Source organism: Mercenaria mercenaria, chromosome 12, assembly GCF_021730395.1.
Source record: "Mercenaria mercenaria strain notata chromosome 12, MADL_Memer_1, whole genome shotgun sequence".
In the NCBI taxonomy this organism is placed as follows: Eukaryota; Metazoa; Mollusca; class Bivalvia; order Venerida; family Veneridae; genus Mercenaria; species Mercenaria mercenaria.
In genome coordinates, this window is record NC_069372.1 from 41965849 (window position 1) to 41984886 (window position 19038).

General features: G+C 35.5%; 1 protein-coding gene across 10 annotated transcripts in view; it reads right to left on the reverse strand.

Annotated features, from left to right (window-relative positions):
• The window catches only part of LOC123535133 (CAP-Gly domain-containing linker protein 1-like), a 105230-nt gene that overhangs the window by 18842 nt on the left and 67350 nt on the right, over positions 1–19038 (reverse strand). For 9 of the 10 annotated variants that reach the window (XM_053519844.1, XM_053519840.1, XM_053519842.1 and 6 more), the window contains 8 exons: positions 17744–17947; positions 17145–17261; positions 14996–15237; positions 14214–14334; positions 12151–12203; positions 5445–5562; positions 4969–5205; positions 1802–1917 (listed from right to left, as the gene is read on the reverse strand). In XM_053519844.1, coding sequence (XP_053375819.1) covers positions 1802–1917; positions 4969–5205; positions 5445–5562; positions 12151–12203; positions 14214–14334; positions 14996–15237; positions 17145–17261; positions 17744–17947 — 1208 coding nt within the window. The remainder of the gene's footprint in view (positions 1–1801; positions 1918–4968; positions 5206–5444; positions 5563–12150; positions 12204–14213; positions 14335–14995; positions 15238–17144; positions 17262–17743; positions 17948–19038) is intronic. The other variant, XM_053519839.1, reaches the window with a different exon arrangement.

The following is a 19038-nucleotide window of genomic DNA, read 5'->3' on the forward strand; positions in this document are numbered from 1 at the left end:
GCCTCTAGAGAGGTCACAAGGTTTTTATATTTTTAGACCTACTGACCTAGTTTTTGATGGCACGCGACCCAGTTTCGAACTTGACCTAGAATTTACCAAGATGAACATTCTGACCCATTTTCATAAAGATCCCATGAAAAATGTGACCTCTAGAGATGTCACAAGGAAAAGTTTACGGACGCACGCACGGACGACGGACACCACGCGATCACAAAAGCTCACCTTGTCACTTTGTGACAGGTGAGCTAAAAACAAGAAAGTAGGTCAGTAGGTCAAGGTCACAGTCAAGTTAACCCTAATCCATTGGGGTCATCAGGTAATTATAATTAAACAGTCTAGGAAATATAATCTGGTAGGTATATATTCCTATATAACTCATATAACAAGTGACCCCCGGGCCAGGGCCTCTTTCCACTCAAGGGGCAAAATCTGAACAATCTTGTTAGAGATCCACTAGGCAATGCTACATACCAAATAGAAGGTCTAGGCCTTGAACTTAAAGACAAGAAGATTTGTATTTTTCCCCTATATATTTCTATGTTAAATTTGGGACCCCCAAGGCAGGGCCTCTATTCATCCCAGGGGCATAATTTGAACAATTTTGGTAGTGGACCACAAGGTTTCAGGCGAGATCTTTTAAGTTTTTTCCTATATAAGTCTATGTAAAACTTGAGACCCCTGTGGTAGGGCCTCTTTTCACCCCTGGGTTATAATTTAAATAATTTTGGTAAAGGACTACAAGGCAATGCTACATACTAAATATCAAAGGCCTAGGTCTTGTGGTTTTAGACAAGAAGATTTTTTAAAGTTTTTTCCTATATAAGTCTATGTAAAACCAGGGGCACAATTTGAACAATCTTCATAGAGGACCATTAGATGATGTCACATGCCAAATATCAAGGCTCTATGCCTTGCGGTTTTGAACAAGAAGATTTTTAAAGTTTTTCCTTTCGGTTGCCATGGCAACCAGAGTTCTTCATGGAATTCAATTCTTTGAATAATTTTGGAAGGGGGCCACCCAAGGATCATTCCTGTGAAGTTTGGTGTAATTCTGCCCAGTGGTTTTCAAGAAGATTTTTTTAGAAATTGTTGACGGCCACACGCCGCACGACGGACATTGAGCAGTCACAAAAGCTCACCATGAGCCTTTGGCTCAGGTGAGCTAAAAAATGAACAGATGTTTTTTTTTTGGTTGGGTTTAACGTTGCACCAACACAAATGTAGGTCATAATATGGCAACTTTCTAGCTTTGATGGTGGAGGAAGACCCCAGGTGCCCTTCATGCATGATTTCATCACAGACACCTGAGTAGAACCACCGACCATCCGTAAGCCAGCTGGATGGCTACCTCACATGAAGAAATGAACACCCTAAGTGAGGCTCAAACATACATCGGTAAGCAGCAAGTGATTCAAAGTCAGAGACTTTATCCTCTTAGCTACAGACGCCCCATGAACAGAAGTACTTCATTTTTTCAATCAAACATAATTCAAGCAGTTTAATATCGAAGTAATGTATTCAGGAAATAAACTGTTTTACTATCTGGAAATAAATACCCTTGATTTGCAAGAAGTCCCAGTATGGTTTATACTCGTATAAACACACAAAAATAGCATTTAACTCTTAAACTTTTCATTTACCATTCACACACATATTTCTTCACTTTGAAATTCGGAGAAATATCTGTACCCAGTCATTCTGACTGAAAGCACATTATGCCAATGTAATACTATGATTTCACAGCAAGTTTAAAAGTCTGCAAAGAAACCTAAAAATAATAAGCAAACATAAAACTACGAACGTTTCCATTGAGTCATCAGCACCGTTTGTAACACCTTGTTCCATTGCTTCGAGCCGTGTCTTCAACTCCTCATTCTTGTGCTGAAGATCAACTATCACAGAGTTCAAGAAATCAACCTGCAAACATAGACATGTTTTCAAATACCTTTATTTTCAATGGGAAAATTCTGCAAGGTAAACCTGTAGTAAGCAGCCAGCCAAGCAAGCAGAATAATCCAGCTGCTTAAGGAAGGTGGCTGCTTTAGACATGCTGAAGTTAGAACAAAAAATCAATTTTGGAAGTTAAGTGACTGGTGTTGAAATAGGAGCAAGACTCAATTTTGCCAGTTAGCTGACTGGCTGCTTAAGGCAGATCATGCTTAACACAGGTGGCTGCTACAGCAGGCTCCATTGTATTTTTGTAACAGATAAACTTAAGTCAGTGACCTATATACTTCTTAAGTTTAAATAATCAGAGAGTATTTTTCAGACAATGATTCAAAGTCATTAAGCATAATTTGGAAACCAGTCTAAAATCTCTGCATCTGATTGGTTGATTCTGAACTCAGTCATTAAACTGAGCAATGGTAATGCTGAATTTTGTGACTGGTCACAAATTTCATTTCTTTGCTCTTGAAATCTGACTTAAGTATTATAAAGTATATTGCTTTAAAGTTTATTGCTTCAAATAAAACAAAATATTTTGACTACTGTTAGTTAATTTATATAATTACCATCAGCTAGCACTTGGAGAACAGAATTAACCTATTAGTAATGTAATGAGAGAAAAAGCCATTCACATGTACACCAAAACAAAAACAAGTCCTAACCAATGTTGTTGTTTTTTTTTTTCATTTTGAAATAGACTTCGGCTTTCACATAATATGCTGAATTCTGTAAACCAACTAGGATTTCAATTTGTGCATGTTGTTTAGTTCTGGTTTCATTTTCGTAATTTTACTTTTCACTTCAATTTAGTGTATAATGTGAAATGGCCCATTGATCATAATCCGTTCTAACTTTTAAAGTGTGGTTTCAGTTCAGTTTCGGCTGCTTTCAGTTGGATATATATGTGAAATGACCTAAAGGAACTTCATAAATTTCAATGCAAATAGAATACACAATTTTCTTCTCCATAAACTTATCCCTGATCAGTTATCCATATGAAAAAAAACAATATTCCCAAAAATAGTATGTGCCCACTCAAACTTCACACAACTAAAACATAGTCAAACTACTTTAACCTATGTGTCAATGAACTTTGATACATTTTTCACATGTATCAACCCAGCCAGTGACTATACCAACCAGTGAATATTTGAACAACCCAGTTTCTCCAATTTCACACTTTTCACATCAAACTAACTTACAAAACTGTTTATTTCACGCTTCCTTATCTTCATAAACACCTTCTTTTTCTAGTAAAAAAAAATAATGAACACTTGGCAAAATAATTATTTTGAGCAAGTAAACAACTGGGGATAGGTAATTGAAGAATTCCTAGGGACTAATAAGAATGATCAAAATACAACAATTGTATACCGCGAAAACGCTTAATTCTGTGTGTATGAAACTTGGTAGTTTTGCCCAAAACAGCTATTTTGTTGAGATGTGAATCTGTGGCTTTTTCGCATATCTAGGTAAAAGAATGGGAGCTGTGGTCTAGTGGTTAAAGTGTCAGCCGTTAAAATTGGGGGTGTTGGTTCAAGCCCACTTGGGTCACAACCATGCCTTCTGATATGACACCAGTACTGAGTTTAGGATTTAATTTTGTATGTTGGCACAGCTGCAAAATTCACAACAAGAGGACTATGATGGTCCTGAATCGTTCACCTCTTCCCACATGACCCAGTTTTGAGTATGAAGTCGTTTTTTCTATTATCTGACATAGTGACCTAGTTTTGAACTTGACCTAGGTATAATCAAGATAAAAATTCTGACCAATTTTCATGAAGATCCATTGAAAAATATGGTCTCTAGAGAGGTAACAAGGTCTTTCTATTATTTGACCTATTGACCTAGTTTTTGAAGGTACGTGACCCTGTTTTGAACTTTACCTAGATATCATCAAGGTGAACATTCTCACTAATTTTCATGAAGATCTCACGAAAAATATGGCCTCCAGGGAAGTCACAAGGTTTTTCTATTTTTATACCTACTGGCCTAGTTTTTGACGGCACGTGACCCGGTTTCGAAACTGACCTAGATATCATCAAGATGAACATTCAGATCAATTTTCATGAAGACCCATTGAAAAATATGGCCTCTAGAGAGGTCAAAAGATTTTAATAATTTTAGACCTACTGACCTAGTTTTTGACCGCAGTTGACCCAGTTTCAAACTTGACCAAGATGAACATTCAGACCAACTTTCATACAAATCCCATGAAAAGTATGGCCTCTAGAGAGGTCACAAGGTTTTTTTTATTATTTGACCTACTGACCTAGTTTTTTAAGGCACGTGACCCAGTTTCGAACATGACCTAGATATCATCAAGGTGAACATTCTGACCAATTTTCATGAAGATCTTGTGAAATATATGGCCTCTAGAGAGGTCACAAAGTTTTTCTATTTTTAGACCTACTGACCTTGTTTTTGATGGCACGTGACCCAGTTTCGAACTTGACCTAGATATCATCAAGATGAACATTCTGACCAACTTTCATAAAGATCCCATGAAAAATGTGACCTCTAGAGATGTCACAAGAAAAAGTTTACGGGCGCACGCACGGACGCACTGACTGACAGACGGACGACGGACACCGCGCGATCACAAAAGCTCACCTTGTCACTTTGTGACAGGTAAGCTAAAAACTAGTCCCTGACAAATGGTAATAATTTTGCAGTATAATTACTTTGCTCTCTTTTTTGAGATTCAATAAGGTTTGATAGTTTTGTTGGTTATTTCCCAGTTTTTAATTACAGAGGAAGACCCCTGGTGCACCTCTGAGCCAGCTGGACGACTTCCTACAATAGAATTATTCCATATCCCTTACAGGGTTTTCTACCATCAGCAATGAGAGGTCACTGACTTTTTAAGTCAATCACCTAAACCTTTTAGCCACAGAAGCCCATCCTTCATTTCTGATTTTGGCATTATCCTTATAGATCAAAAATCAAGTAATAATCAAAATACACAATATCTGACTTAACAGTTTAATCAGTTAATGTATAAATTTTACAGCCTACCTGTCCTTGTGCAGTGAGGTTTTCCTCTTTCAACTGTTCTATGAGTGCACTACTGCCTCCTGTGTTCACACTTGTTGTATCTATGTTGTTTATAATATTTGCATTGGACTGGGACTCTGTTAACTGGCTCTGTAACTTGTTGATTTTACCTCTCAGCTCTGATGTTTCCTGTTCTAATTTCTCCTTGGAGGATTTGTAACCAATCAGCATGGAGTTCTCATTTTCCAAGTTTGAAATCTGAAGAGGAAGAAAATTTCTTTTTTTTAGCCATAAACTCAATTTGGAAATGATGTTTCTTTCTACTACCATAACTGATCAATATCTTGCTCAGAATAATAGCCATACCATTGTTGTACAGTGAAATAAGCTGATAATTTGTGTCACTAATTTTGTGTCATCATATATAAGCTGTTTTATAAATCTGTATTTATCTCTAGACCATGTCTGTATCTTCACTGATCTCAAGCTTCTTTTACCTGTAGTACTTTTGCTTTCAGTTCTGATTCCTTCTGTTCAAACAGTGATGTAGTGTTGTCCACTTCTTGTTGAAGGCTCTCCTTGGCTGATAACAAACTTTCAACTTCACTCCTATGTCTGTTTAAAAGTGAGAAAGAAATGTTAGCTAGTAATAAACTTAATCCTTATAAGTGCAAAATGCACATCAAATCTTCATAACTATAATGTTTCCAGCTTGACTAGACTGTTAAAAAAATTCTGGACAGTTTGTAGAAGTTTCAATCTGAATTCTTTTAAAAACTGCACTGTTGACAATAATATTTTAAATCTTCACTGTTCATTTAAAATTACACTGAATTTATAGTCTTTTAACTTTGGCATATTACTGAGTGGATCTGAGATTCAAGTTGTGAAGATTTAATGACGAATAAATTCATCAAAACTAAAACACTGAACTTGTTCACTGCAGTTTCAACGTTGGATTTTTCTTAGTTATAAAAACTTAAGAATACTGAAGGATCCTATATAGTGGGTGGAAATTTCCAAGCATCATTGTAGGTCCAATACCTTAAGCTGTTTGGTTTGTCTTGAATGCTGAACAAAACAAACAGACTAAAATTTTGATTTTTTTTTTTTCAAATAAAGCATAGATCATAGATTTTTTTCAAATACTGGATTGCACATAAATTCACTAATTCTCATCAAAAACTTATTCTTGCAGTGTTCATTTAAAGTAAGCATACAGGAAAAACAATAAAGTAGAACAGCCATAATTTTTAACTAAAAAGCAGCAAAACAAATCACAAATTGACAACATAATACTCTCAAATACAGATAATAGTGCATAAAGCAAATCATTTTCAAGAAAGAATACTGTGTAACAGCAGATCAAAGCAAATAGTTCATGAGTCATTTTAATTCAGGTTTTTCAATTTAATGGAAATTCCCTCCTGATTCATGACAATATTTTTTTACATAAAGGTTATTTCTTCTTTACAAGAGATCACACAGTAGTTTCTGAGGAGATGCGATAATGAGAGATTGTTAATGGACGGACGCAGAGTGATTTGAATAGCCCATCATCTGGTGGGCTAAAAATATGGTAACACTTTGACCTAGAGACTTTTAAATACACAATGAAAACATGAAAAATAGCAGGACTGAGCTGTTATGTGCAGCAAAATATAAACTCTAGATGTTTTCAGCTGAATGTCCCTTCAGTATGACACAGTAAAAGTACATCTAAAAAGAAATTATATATGAGCTTTAAATCATGTCTCATGCAAAGAAATTGTTATATTTTTCAATGTCATCTTATCTAAAGTTGACATACTAATTACTTCCTGCTGCTACATATTACTGATATTAGCAAACTGAATTATCTCCCTTATATTATTTGTTGACAATATAAGAATAGATTCACTACTGTTGATGTGCTATCACAGTATCAATTTCACATAAGTAAAACCAATTTCCAGGAAAGAGTTTTCCCACCAACAGTAAAGTAGAGGCATCTATTTTCTTAGGAAGAGATATCAATTTTCAAAGGGAAAGATACCAATTTTACACAAAAAATAAAGCTGAGAACAAATAAAGTTCATGTTCAAGCAAGATTTCCCAATTTTACATACAAACTGAAGTACAGTTATAAACAAGTGAAATTTTACAAAAGTGAAATCCATTTTCCAGTAAGAGAACCAATTTTTCAATTTTACACAAGTCTGCAGAAAGGATCAATTTAGACAAGGAAAGCCCATTTCAAGCAAGAAAAACCAATTTTACTCCATTTTCAAGCAAGAGAATTCAACGTTACACAAGGATACTCCATTTTCAAGCAAGAGAAACCGATTTTACACAAGTATACTCCATTTTCAAGCAAGAGAAACCGATTTTACACAAGTATACTCCATTTTCAAGCAAGAAAAACCAATTTTACTCCATTTTCAAGCAAGAGAATTCAACGTTACACAAGGATACTCCATTTTCAAGCAAGAGAAACCAATTTTACACAAGTATACTCCATTTTCAAGCAAGAGAAACCGATTTTACACAAGTATACTCCATTTTCAAGCAAGAGAAACCGATTTTACACAAGTATACTCCATTTTCAAGCAAGAGAAACCGATTTTACACAAGTATACTCCATTTTCAAGCAAGAGAAACCAATTTTACACAAGTATACTCCATTTCCAAGCAAGAGAGTTCATTTCTAACGAATAAAATCTATTTTCAAGCAAGAAATGCAAATTTTACTTCAGTTAAGTTCCTGTCAAGAGCTAGATACCAATATATAGAGGATATTACATGAGTGTCTTTCCATATTGAATTTATTAAACGAGTTGAATAAAATAATAAAATGCGAGGCTCTACCGAGCATTTTATTAATTTTATTCAACGAGTTTAATAAATTCAATGTGGAAAGTCACAAATGTAATATTCTTTTTATCACATGTTAGTTTTTCCTTTAAAAACATCAGAAATTCTACATTCTTTTACTATATAAACAAGTCAATTTCACCAACGTCTCCTATACTTATAACGACGTCAACGTCAAAGCTTTATTACACTAGTGTATTATCATTTTTATTTAATGGCTTTATTACACTCCCGCGATGTCAAACATGTGATAATACACATGTAAAGTCCATTTCTTGAACAAGAGATACCAGTTAAACACAATTGAGGTCTATTTTCAAGCAAGCAAAATCAATTTTACAATAAAGCAATATGGGTTGACAAACAACATTTTTTATATTCTCTAGGTACCAAATACAGGAGAAAATTTCATGCAATATGTCAAACTATACAACACAAAACATATACTCTTTCAAAGCTTACCATTCAATATAACAGCAGGTTTCATTTTTCCAACAGGAACCAAAGAAAGGAAAGAACATTATCATGTATTTCAGTACTGAAATCAAGGCATTTACTTTACATCTCCTTAAAGATCTTAAGCGGTCACAATTTTTGTTTAAGGAAAAATTTCTACATTAAGTATCATTTTTGAACTGATTAAAGGCAGCAATTACCAAAAAACCTGTCCATTTTAAATAACAAAATTTATCACATTCTAAATGGTACCTCTACATAAATATGCATTTTTTAAAGAGAATTTTTTGGGGTATGGGGAACAACATGCCCCTTATGCAGTGTGATTCTACCCTTACTAGGGCTATATTTCCTTCAGATAAAAGGGCATTTGTAACTAAGGCCACAAGTCAAAATTAATGTCATCTGTCATAATTTCACACAAAAGCACTCCCATCAAGCACATTGTTTCTGCAAAACTTCGGCACAAAACTTGATACATGAAAAACTCCAAACTTCAAACAAGAGGGTCATGATGACCCTGGATCGCTCACCTGAGTAATATGAGCTACATGTTTCGAATGTCAAACTGATGATAAAATATTAAGAAAGTCAGTAGGTCATATTCATGGTTAATGAAATTCAGTTTTACGATTGATGTGCAAAACTGTGTATGTCATCAAAATTTCAACAGGGCTGTAAAATTCCACTCGCCCGCTCGCATTGGCGAGTTAAAGTCTGGATAGGATGAGTGGATCTCGCTGTATACTGGACCAATCGGGCGAGTGGTTTTTACGTCGTAGCTTTAATGAAATTCAGATATTACATCTCGAAAAACGTCAGCAAACTTTGAGATGGTTCAGTTGCTACTTTGATCGACTGGAATTTACCCGCGAATCGTAAAGATATCAAAACGTCATGCCGGTAATTTTCCATTCCGAGAGCACGTGCTACCTATCGTAATATCTAATTTACATCGCCGTTACTTTTGATTATCGACACGAACACAATAAACGCGCATAGTGCGTTCATTTTTTAACATTATCGCTTCATTTTTTCAACATCGCTTGAGAAGTAATACAATTTGAATTCTGTTAAGATTTCAATAAAATATCGACGGAAATGTAGGCAAATTTGTATAAAAACGGTTGAATTTTCATATAATCATTTGTTAAATTTCAAACAGCGCGATCTTAATTACTTATTTCTTTCTAAGAGAAAATAAGGGATACATACTATGGGCATAAAAGTCAGACTTTTGACCAGAAAGAACAAAAAACAGAATAAAAAAATCTTAAATAATGAAAAAGCGGCAGTAATTTAAACACATTGAGTAAAACGATTTTTTTTGGTAAAAAGGTTTCTGTTAGTGCGGCGGAATAGGTTACGTGACCTTGTTGACGTGAATAGAAATTTGGTTTTAAAATAAAACACAAGAGCACCGCCTTGCGGGTGCTGACGCTCATCTGATTTTTTTTGTGTAATAGAAATATTGTCCTACCCATGATTTTCTAAGTCTAAAAAGGGCCATCATTCTTGCAAAAAGCAGGATAGAGTTATGTTTCTTGATGTACAGTGTCCACTTATGATGGTGAAAAACTGTTGCAAGTTTTAAAGCAATAGCTTTGATAGTTTATGAGAAAAGTTGACTTAAACATAATACTCAACCAAGAAAATGATTTTCTAAGTCCAAAAGGGGCAATAATTATTGCAAAAAGCAGGATGGAGTTATGTTGCTTGCTGTACAGGGTCAGCTTATGATGGTGAACAAGTGTTGCAAGTTTCAAAGCAATAGCTTTGATAGTTTAAGAGAAAAAGTTGACTTAAACATAAAACTTAACCGAGAAATCTGATATTTTCTAAGTCCAAAAGGGGCCATAAATCTTGCAAAAAGCAGGACGGAGTTATGTTTCTTGCTATACAGGGTCAACTTATGATGGTGAACAAGTGTTGCAAGTTTTAAAGCAATAGCATTGATAGTTTAGGATAAAAGCTGACCTAAACATAAAACTTAACCAAGAAAACTGATTTTCTAAGTCCAAAAGGGCAATAAATCTTGCAAAAAGCAAGATGGAGTTATGTTTCTTGATGTACAGGGTCTGCTTATGATTGTGAACAAGTATTCCAAGTTTCAAAGCAATAGCTTTGATAGTTTAGGAGAAAATTTGACCTAAACATAAAACTTAACCAAGAAATCTGATATTTTCTAAGTACAAAAGGGGCCATAAATCTTGCAAAAAGCAAGATGGAGTTATGTTTCTTGCTATACAGGGTCAGCTTATGATGGTGAACAAGTATTCCAAGTTTCAAAGCAATAGCTTTGATAGTTTAGGAGAAAAGCTGACCTAAACATAAAACTTAACCAGGCAACGCCGACGCCGACGCCGACGCCGACAACCGCTCAAGTGATGACAATAACTCATCATTTTTTTTCAAAAAATCAGATGAGCTAAAAATGATGTTGTTGCGGTTTTTAATAAGTTTTAAATGAATCTTTGTACATGTACCTTTTGATAAAATATTCCTCTCAAACGATAATGTAAATTCCTTGAGGGCAAACAGGTCACAGAGGTAGGATTTCCACTATTATCGTTTGAGACATTTACTTGTCAGTTTATACGCGATACTGCACTTTCACTTTTAATAACAAATTAAGGAAGAAACTTTTTTATTGACTTCTGCTTCTCATCAATTTAAAGAATCAAGGCGGTACGATCAGACAGCGATGTGTCACATGGCGCGAAAACTGTAACTGTGACGTAATGCCATGACAATCTCGTGCGACAATACCGCTTTGATCTCCACTTCAGATGTCATGATACAGACACACTCCTTTTAGCTCTTTGAGAGGATGTTAACTGATGATGAAAACAAGGACAATTACTTAGTTTATCAACAGAATAATTACCGATGATTGTCAACTTTTTTTTTTGCTTTCAAGATGGGTAGGTGGATGACGATTATTGTGTCCATATTTTTTTTTAGGACACTTTTCAAAATAATTATTTTTCGGGAAATAAGTCTTGAGAAAATGAAAATAACTGATATTTAATACATTCATATTATTAAAAATGTCAATTATTAGGGCGAGTGACTGTTCACTAAGGGCGAGTAGATTTTACTAGCTACTAGTCCTGCAGGGCGAGTGGCATGAAAAAGAATTTTACACCCCTGTTTCAAGACTGTATCTAAAAAAAACAAGAAAGTAGGTCAGTAGGTCAAGGTCACAGTCAAGTGACATCATATTACTTGGGGTCATCAGGTAATTATAATTAAACAGTCTTGGAAATAGGATCAGATGATTTTTTAAGTATTTTTTCCTATATAACTCAAATAATAACTAAGTAAACACAGGGTGGAGCCTCTTTTAACCCCAGGGGCATAATTTGAACAATTTTGATAGAGGACAACTAGATGATGCTACACACCAGATATCAAAGCCCTAGGCCCTGTGGTTTTGGACAAGAAGATTTTTTTAAAGTTTTTCCTTTCAGCTGCAGAGTTCTGCATGGAATTTAATTCTTTGAATAATTTTGAAAGGGAGCCACCCAAGGATCATTCCTGTGAAGTTTGGCGTAATTCTGCCCAGTGGTTTTAAAGAAGAAGATTTTTTTAGAAAATGTCGACTGACACACGACGCACGACGGACGACTGATGACGCACGGCGGACATTGAGCGGTCACAAAAGCTCATCATGAGCCTTTGGCTCAGGTGAGCTAAAAAACATACAATACAATTTTTGCAATCCTAACACATTATGTAACAAACCTGAAATCACACTTCTTTATAAAATGCATCTTCATACAAAAAATGCACAAGAAAAGTCACTGTCACATCAGTCACATCAGACCATACTAAAATATTGTTTGCTATATTAAAACTAATTACAAGAAAACATAGAGAAAACAAACTGACCTTTGTTGAATGGATTCTATCTCCTCATTCAGTTTCTGATTCAATCCCAGCACCTGTAAACATGATTAACTTGTTTGAAAAAGGTTTTAGCTGCTTTTCAACAGTACAGTACAACCTTTCTACAGCTAACAATACTGGAAACACTAAAATGCTGATTAATTTGTTGTACAGAAATTGTTGCTCTGGAGAGGTTAATTTACTAAGAATTCTTTCTATTTTGGAAAACAACATCTGTCTGTGTATGGAGGAAACTGTTTCTAAGAGGACACAGTCAGAGGTTAGTCTGTATTTCTGATAGGCAATAGTGATCAGTTAACCTATCCAGCTTTTCTGGATAATGTGCAACAATAACGGCTTGTTCTACATAAGCTACTGGCAGACAGTGATTTGCAAATCAACAGCAGAATTCATTTCAAGTTAAAAACAGTATTAATTTTATTTTCGCATATACATGTAGTACATTTGATTGGTTAGGTCTTTTTTCTTTGTAGACAGAACACAGGAGAACATATCTGTCCTAGAACTTTGGGCAGGAAAATTAGATGCAGTTATTCTTTGGTAAGTTATACATGTGCAAAATACTGTTAATTGTCTTAAGGTTTCTGAAAATGAACTATGCAATTAATCAACAAGAGGACCATGATGGTCCTGAATCGCTCACCTGTCCCCACATGACCTAGTTTTAAACCGAGTATGATGTCGTTTTTTTCTATTATTTGACATTGTGACCTAGTTTTTGAGCTCATGTGACCCAGTGTTGAATCTGACCTAGATATCATCAAGATAAAAATTCTAACCAATTTTCATGCAGATCCACTGAAAAATATGGCCTCTAGAGAGGTCACAAGATTTTTTATTATTTGACCTACTGACCTAGTTATTGAAGGCACGTGACCCAGTTTCGAAACTGACCTAGATATCATCAAGGTGAACATTCTGACCAATTTTCATGAAGATCCATTCAAAAGTATGGCCTCTAGAGAGGTCACAAGGTTTTTCTATTTTTAGACCTACTGACCTAGTTTTTGACCGCAGTTGACCCAGTTTCAAACCTGACCTAGATATCATCAAGATGAACATTCTGACTTACTTTCATGAAGATCCATTGAAAAGTATGGCCTCTAGAGAGGTCACAAGGTTTTTCTATTTTTAGACCTACTGACCTAGTCTTTGACCGCAGTTGAACCAGTTTCAAACTTGACCTAGATATCATCAAGATAAAAATTCTGACCAATTTTCATACAGATCCCATGAAAAATATGACCTCTAGAGAGGTCACAAGGTTTTTTTGTTATTTGACCTACTGACCTAGTTACTGAGGGCATGTGACCCAGTTTCGAACTTGACCTAGATATCATCAAGGTGAACATTCTGACCAATTTTCATGAAGATCCATTCACAAGTATGGCCTCTACAGAGGTCACAAGGTTTTTCTATTTTTAGACCTACTGACCTAGTTTTTGACCGCAGTTGACCCAGTTTCAAACTTGACCTAGATATCATCAAGATGAACATTCTGACCAACTTTCATACAGATCCCATGATAAGTATGGCCTCTAGAGAGGTCACAAGGTTTTTTTATTATTTGACCTACTGACCTACTTTTTGACCGCAGTTGACCCAGTTTCGAACTTGACCTAGATATCGTCAAGATGAACATTCTGACCAACTTTCATACAGATCTTATGAAAAATATGGCCTCTAGAGAGGTCACAAGGTTTTTTTATTATTTGACCTACTGACCTAGTTTTTGATCGCAGTTGACCCAGTTTCGAACTTGACCTAGATATCATCAAGATAAACATTCTGACCAACTTTCATAAAGATCCCATGAAAAATGTGACCTCTAGAGTGGTCACAAGCAAAAGTTTACACATGCACGGACGCACGACGGACGACGGACGCTGCGTGATCACAAAAGCTCACATTGTCACTTTGTGACATGTGAGCTAAAAATCCATTATGGAACAATCTAAAAAGGCTTCATACAGTGCACAGGAAGGAGAAAACCTTCTACATTGCCAAAATTTTTATATGAAGTTTCTAAAACTATGGTGACATACCTTATCTTGTTCTTTCCTTGCCTCTAAAGCACCTTGTAACTGTGATGTTAGACTGTCTTTCTCTTGTTCTAGATCTTTCACATTCTCTTCAAGCAGAGTCACAGTCTCCTGAGCTTCCTCCCTGTAACAAGCAATTTGATTGGTTGGTAAAAATAAATCTTTAACTAATCACTGCACAATCTGATTTATCAGAAGAAAGATAATTAGCACTTGCAGCATTGAAAAGGAATGTATAACTGTTTAACTAATTCCTATTCAACATACAATAACAACTTGTTAATGGATTTGTTTGTTTTGGGCTTAACACCATTTTTCAACAGTATTTCAGTCATGTAACGGCGGGCAGTTAACCTAACCAGTGTTTCTGGATTCTGTTCTTCGAAAGTAACTGCCAACTTCCCCACATGAATCAGAGGTGGAGGACTAATGATTTCAGACATAATATCGTTTATCAAATAGTCACGGTGAACATACGCCCCGCCCGAGGATCGAACTCACTACCCCACGGTCCGTAGACCAACGCTCTACCTACTGTGGTAAGCGGGCGGGCTAACTTGTTACTGGAAGATTTTGCTTTCTTGTAAAGTCAATGCAGTGAAATATTGCAACTCAGAAACATGAAGAACATGACTTTATTTTTGGAAACTAATTTGTTTGGTTCAGACATGACTGAATAAGAAAATGAAAGGGTTAAATATTATTGTAAGTCATAACTGCACATAAAAAGGGAAAGATAGAGTTCAAACTATCACAAAAAGCCTAAAATCTCAGCAAGTACTTACAATTCTATCTTTATAGCTTTTACTTCGCCCTGTTGTTCTTCAGATTTCTTCTTTGCCTCCTGCGAAGCTGCCTCAAGGTCAGTGACTTTTTTCTTCCACATCTCTACTATCGACATCTGTTCTGCGAGTTTCTTCTGCATTGTCCCAGAATCCTCTGTTGCCTGTGACAACTGGTTGATCGTCTCTTGTTGTTGACTAGACTCCTGTTTTAATCTCTCAACCTCCTTTTGTAACTCTTCAACCTGAAGGTGATAATTTTTCAATACAGAAAATGAGAATTTTGTCGTAGAAGTACAAAATGTATTACTAATAAAGTATATTCCAAGATCCATTTTTAAGTGTTGAGGGAGTTACCACTTATTTTATTTGGTTGTCAATTTACCTGTTACTGTTACAAGAGGGAACATTTCTCATTGCAAGATCAAGACTTAAAATTAAGCAAACTAACACAGTATAATATAAAAAATTTATACTTTTAATGGTACAAATACTTAAACTGAATCAAGGTGTAACAGCTTTTATGTTGATGAAATTTCTACTCTCTGTTAAAACCTTACACACATTTTGGAAAAGTTTTGACCAAATTTTAGAGAAACAAGAGGACCATGATGGTCCTGAATCGCTCAACTGTCCCAACATGACCCAGTTTTGAACTGAATATGACATCGTTTTTTTTTCTATTATCTGACATAGTGACCTAGTTTTTGAGCTCATGTGACCCAGTTTTGAACCTGACCTAGATTTCATAAAGATGAACATTCAGACCAACTTTCATGCAGATCCCACGAAAAATATGGCCTCTAGAGAGGTCACAAGGTTTTTTCATTATTTGACCTACTGACCTAGTTATTGACGGCACGTGACCCAGTTTCAAACTTGACCTACATATCATCAAGGTGAACATTCTGACCAATTTTCATGAAGATCCATTCAAAAGAATGGCCTCTAAAGAGGTCACAAGGTTTTTCTATTTTTAGACCTAATGACCTAGTTTTTGACCGCAGCTGACCCAGTTTCAAACTTGACTTAGATATCATCAAGATGAACATTCAGACCAACTTTCATACAGATCCCATGAAAAATATGGCCTCTACAGAGGTCACAAGGTTTTTCTATTATTTGACCTACTGACCTAGTTTTGGGGGGCACATGACCCAGTTTCGAACTTGACCTAGATATCATCAAGGTAAACATTCTGACCAATTTTCATGAAGATCTTATGAAAAATATGGCCTATAGAGAGGTCACAACGTTTTCCTATTTTTAGACCTACTGACCTAGTTTTTAACCACAGTTGACCCAGTTTCAAACTTGGCCTAGATATCATCAAGATGAACATTCAGACCAACCTTCATACAGATCTCATGAAAAATATGGCCTCTAGAGAGGTCACAACATTTTTTTATTATTTGACCTACTGACCTAGTTATTGATGGCACGTGACCCACTTTCAAACCTGACCTAGATATCATCAAGGTGAACATTCTGACAAATTTTCATGAAGATCCATTCAAAAGTATCACCTCTAGAGAGGTCACAAGGCTTTTCTATTTCAAGACCTAATGACCTAGTTTTTGACCGCAGCTGACCCAGTTTTGAACTTGACCTAGATACCATCAAGATGAACATTCAGACCAACTTTCATACAGATCCCATGAAAAATATGGCCTCTAGAGAGGCCACAACGTTTTTCTATTATTTGACCTACTGACCTAGTTTTTAACGACACGTGACCCAGTTTCGAACTTGACCTAGATGTCATCAAGGTAAACATTCTGACCAATTTTCATGAAGATCTTTTGAAAAATATGGCCTCTAGAGAGGTCACAAGGTTTTTCTATTTTTAGACCTACTGACCTAGTTTTTGACCGCACTTGACCCAGTTTCGAACATGACCTAGATATCATCAAGATGAACATCCTGACCAACTTTTATAAAGATCCCATGAAAAATGTGACCTCTAGAGAGGTCACAAGCAAAAGTTTACGCACGGACGGACGGACGACGGACGCTGCGCGATCACAAAAGCTCACACTGTCACTTTGTGACATGTGAGCTAAAAAAGCTGATTTTGCAAGTGGAAATATCTTTTTATTTTATTTTGTTTCTTATTTCTTCAAGTAAGCAAAAATTTAAGCAAATATTTTACCAGCATGTCTTTTTGTTGCAGAGCTGCCCTTCCTTCCATGGTCTCTTTCTGAAACTGGTCCTTCTCTGCCGTGATCTTCTCCCTTTCTGACACTGCCTCATCTTTACTTTTCTGAAGCTAAAATATATCGCATTCCAAATTCAATACTTAAATTAAAACTCTACATATTGGGAAACAATATTTACCTACAGCTGCATACAACTTTCAATTAAAGAGTCTCTTCAGGCTCAGTATGCTAGCTAAACTGGTTCTCAGCTCGCCAATTTAATATTTGAGTCGCACCATGAGAAAACCAACACAGTGCGTTTGCGACCAGCATGAATCCAGACCAGCCTGCGCATCCACGCAGTCTGGTCAGGATCCATGCTGTTCGCTAACGGTTTCTCTAATTACAATAGGCTTTAAAATCAAACAGCATGGATCCTGACCAGCAGATGCGCAGGCTTGTCTTGATCCATGCTGGTAGCAAACGCACTATGTTGGTTTTCTCATGGCGCGGCTCATTTCTTCCAACAGTTCTTTTGTTTAAATTATTTGTTTTGTTTTTTCTATAAAATTAACAAAAATTCTAAACAAAATCCTAAGACTTCAGAACTTACTCCTGCAAGCATTTTCTCTACTCTTTCTTTTTCTTCTGTAATATCTTGAATTTTTTCCTCTGCTTTAGCCCTCTCCTGCGCTGCCTGGTCAACATTTGTCTGTGATTTGGTTGCCTCAACTTTTAGCTGTATCAGTTCACTGTTCAATGAATCACGCTCAGATTCTAATCTCTTTACTTGTTTTTCAACTTTCTCTTTTTCAAACTGAAAACAAAATTTACCAGCATAATACAAACAGTGAAAAAATATGTATGCAATGTTTAAGCTGGCAGTGAAAATCTATTAGAATATATTGAAATCTTACCTTTTTCAACACATGCATATCAATTTTTTCACAATGATGAGCATTATAAAGAGGCTGACCTACTTAGAGTTGCATCAGGGTTGCAATTTAGCTGAGAAAATGAAATTCCCCAACTTTTCCCTGAAAAAACCATATTTTTCACTGACAAATACCATTATATTTTTTTCGGCCTCCTTCACTACAGCTGTCCAGCTGCATGGTAAGCCATGCTCTAAATTCCATTGCACACAGGTATCGCTCATAGTCTTAAAGGCACAGGTTTTTAACTAGCATTCCTGATATTTTAACTTCTTAATTAAGTGAAACTTCAAAATCAAACATTCATTTAGCTTTTCTGTCATTGCTGATTCTGGCCCATTAATTGAGACAATCTAGCAATAAATGTAGAAATAATAAACTATTCAATTCTGGGATGTAGAACAATACACATAAATTAGCAAGTGTTGCTGTGATAAGGTCTTGAAAATGATAAGCTATTTGAAATAATTTGTCACTGTCTTTCTGTAGTTTAGGTCTCCAAATCTTGATTTAAAACTTGAATACTTTAATAAGAATTTTGTCTATTGGTGAAAAAAACATCTGTCTGTGTAGAGAGGTCTAGATTTAATACTTTTAATATAACTGCAAAAATGATTATCATGATATTCTATTCAGTTAAAAACAATTAAAAATGACTTTTCTGGTAAAGCTTTACAATATGCTCTAGGTGTTAATTCCACTGATAAATGAAGCCTTAGCCACGTGGGAATTGTTTACATTCTCCAATTCTCCAGGGTTCATGACCTTGTTAGCTCCTCCTGGCAAATTCAAATTTTTGGCAGTAAGTTAAAATTATTTTTTGAAACTCTACTTCACAATTTTTTGTTTTAAAAAATAATTACACCAATTGATAAAGAATGTTTCAGTGTGTATTGATGCAATTTTTTATAACTTTTCATTCAGTAGTTTATTTGAATTTTGAAAAAGGGCTCTCTGATTTGAACATGCATAA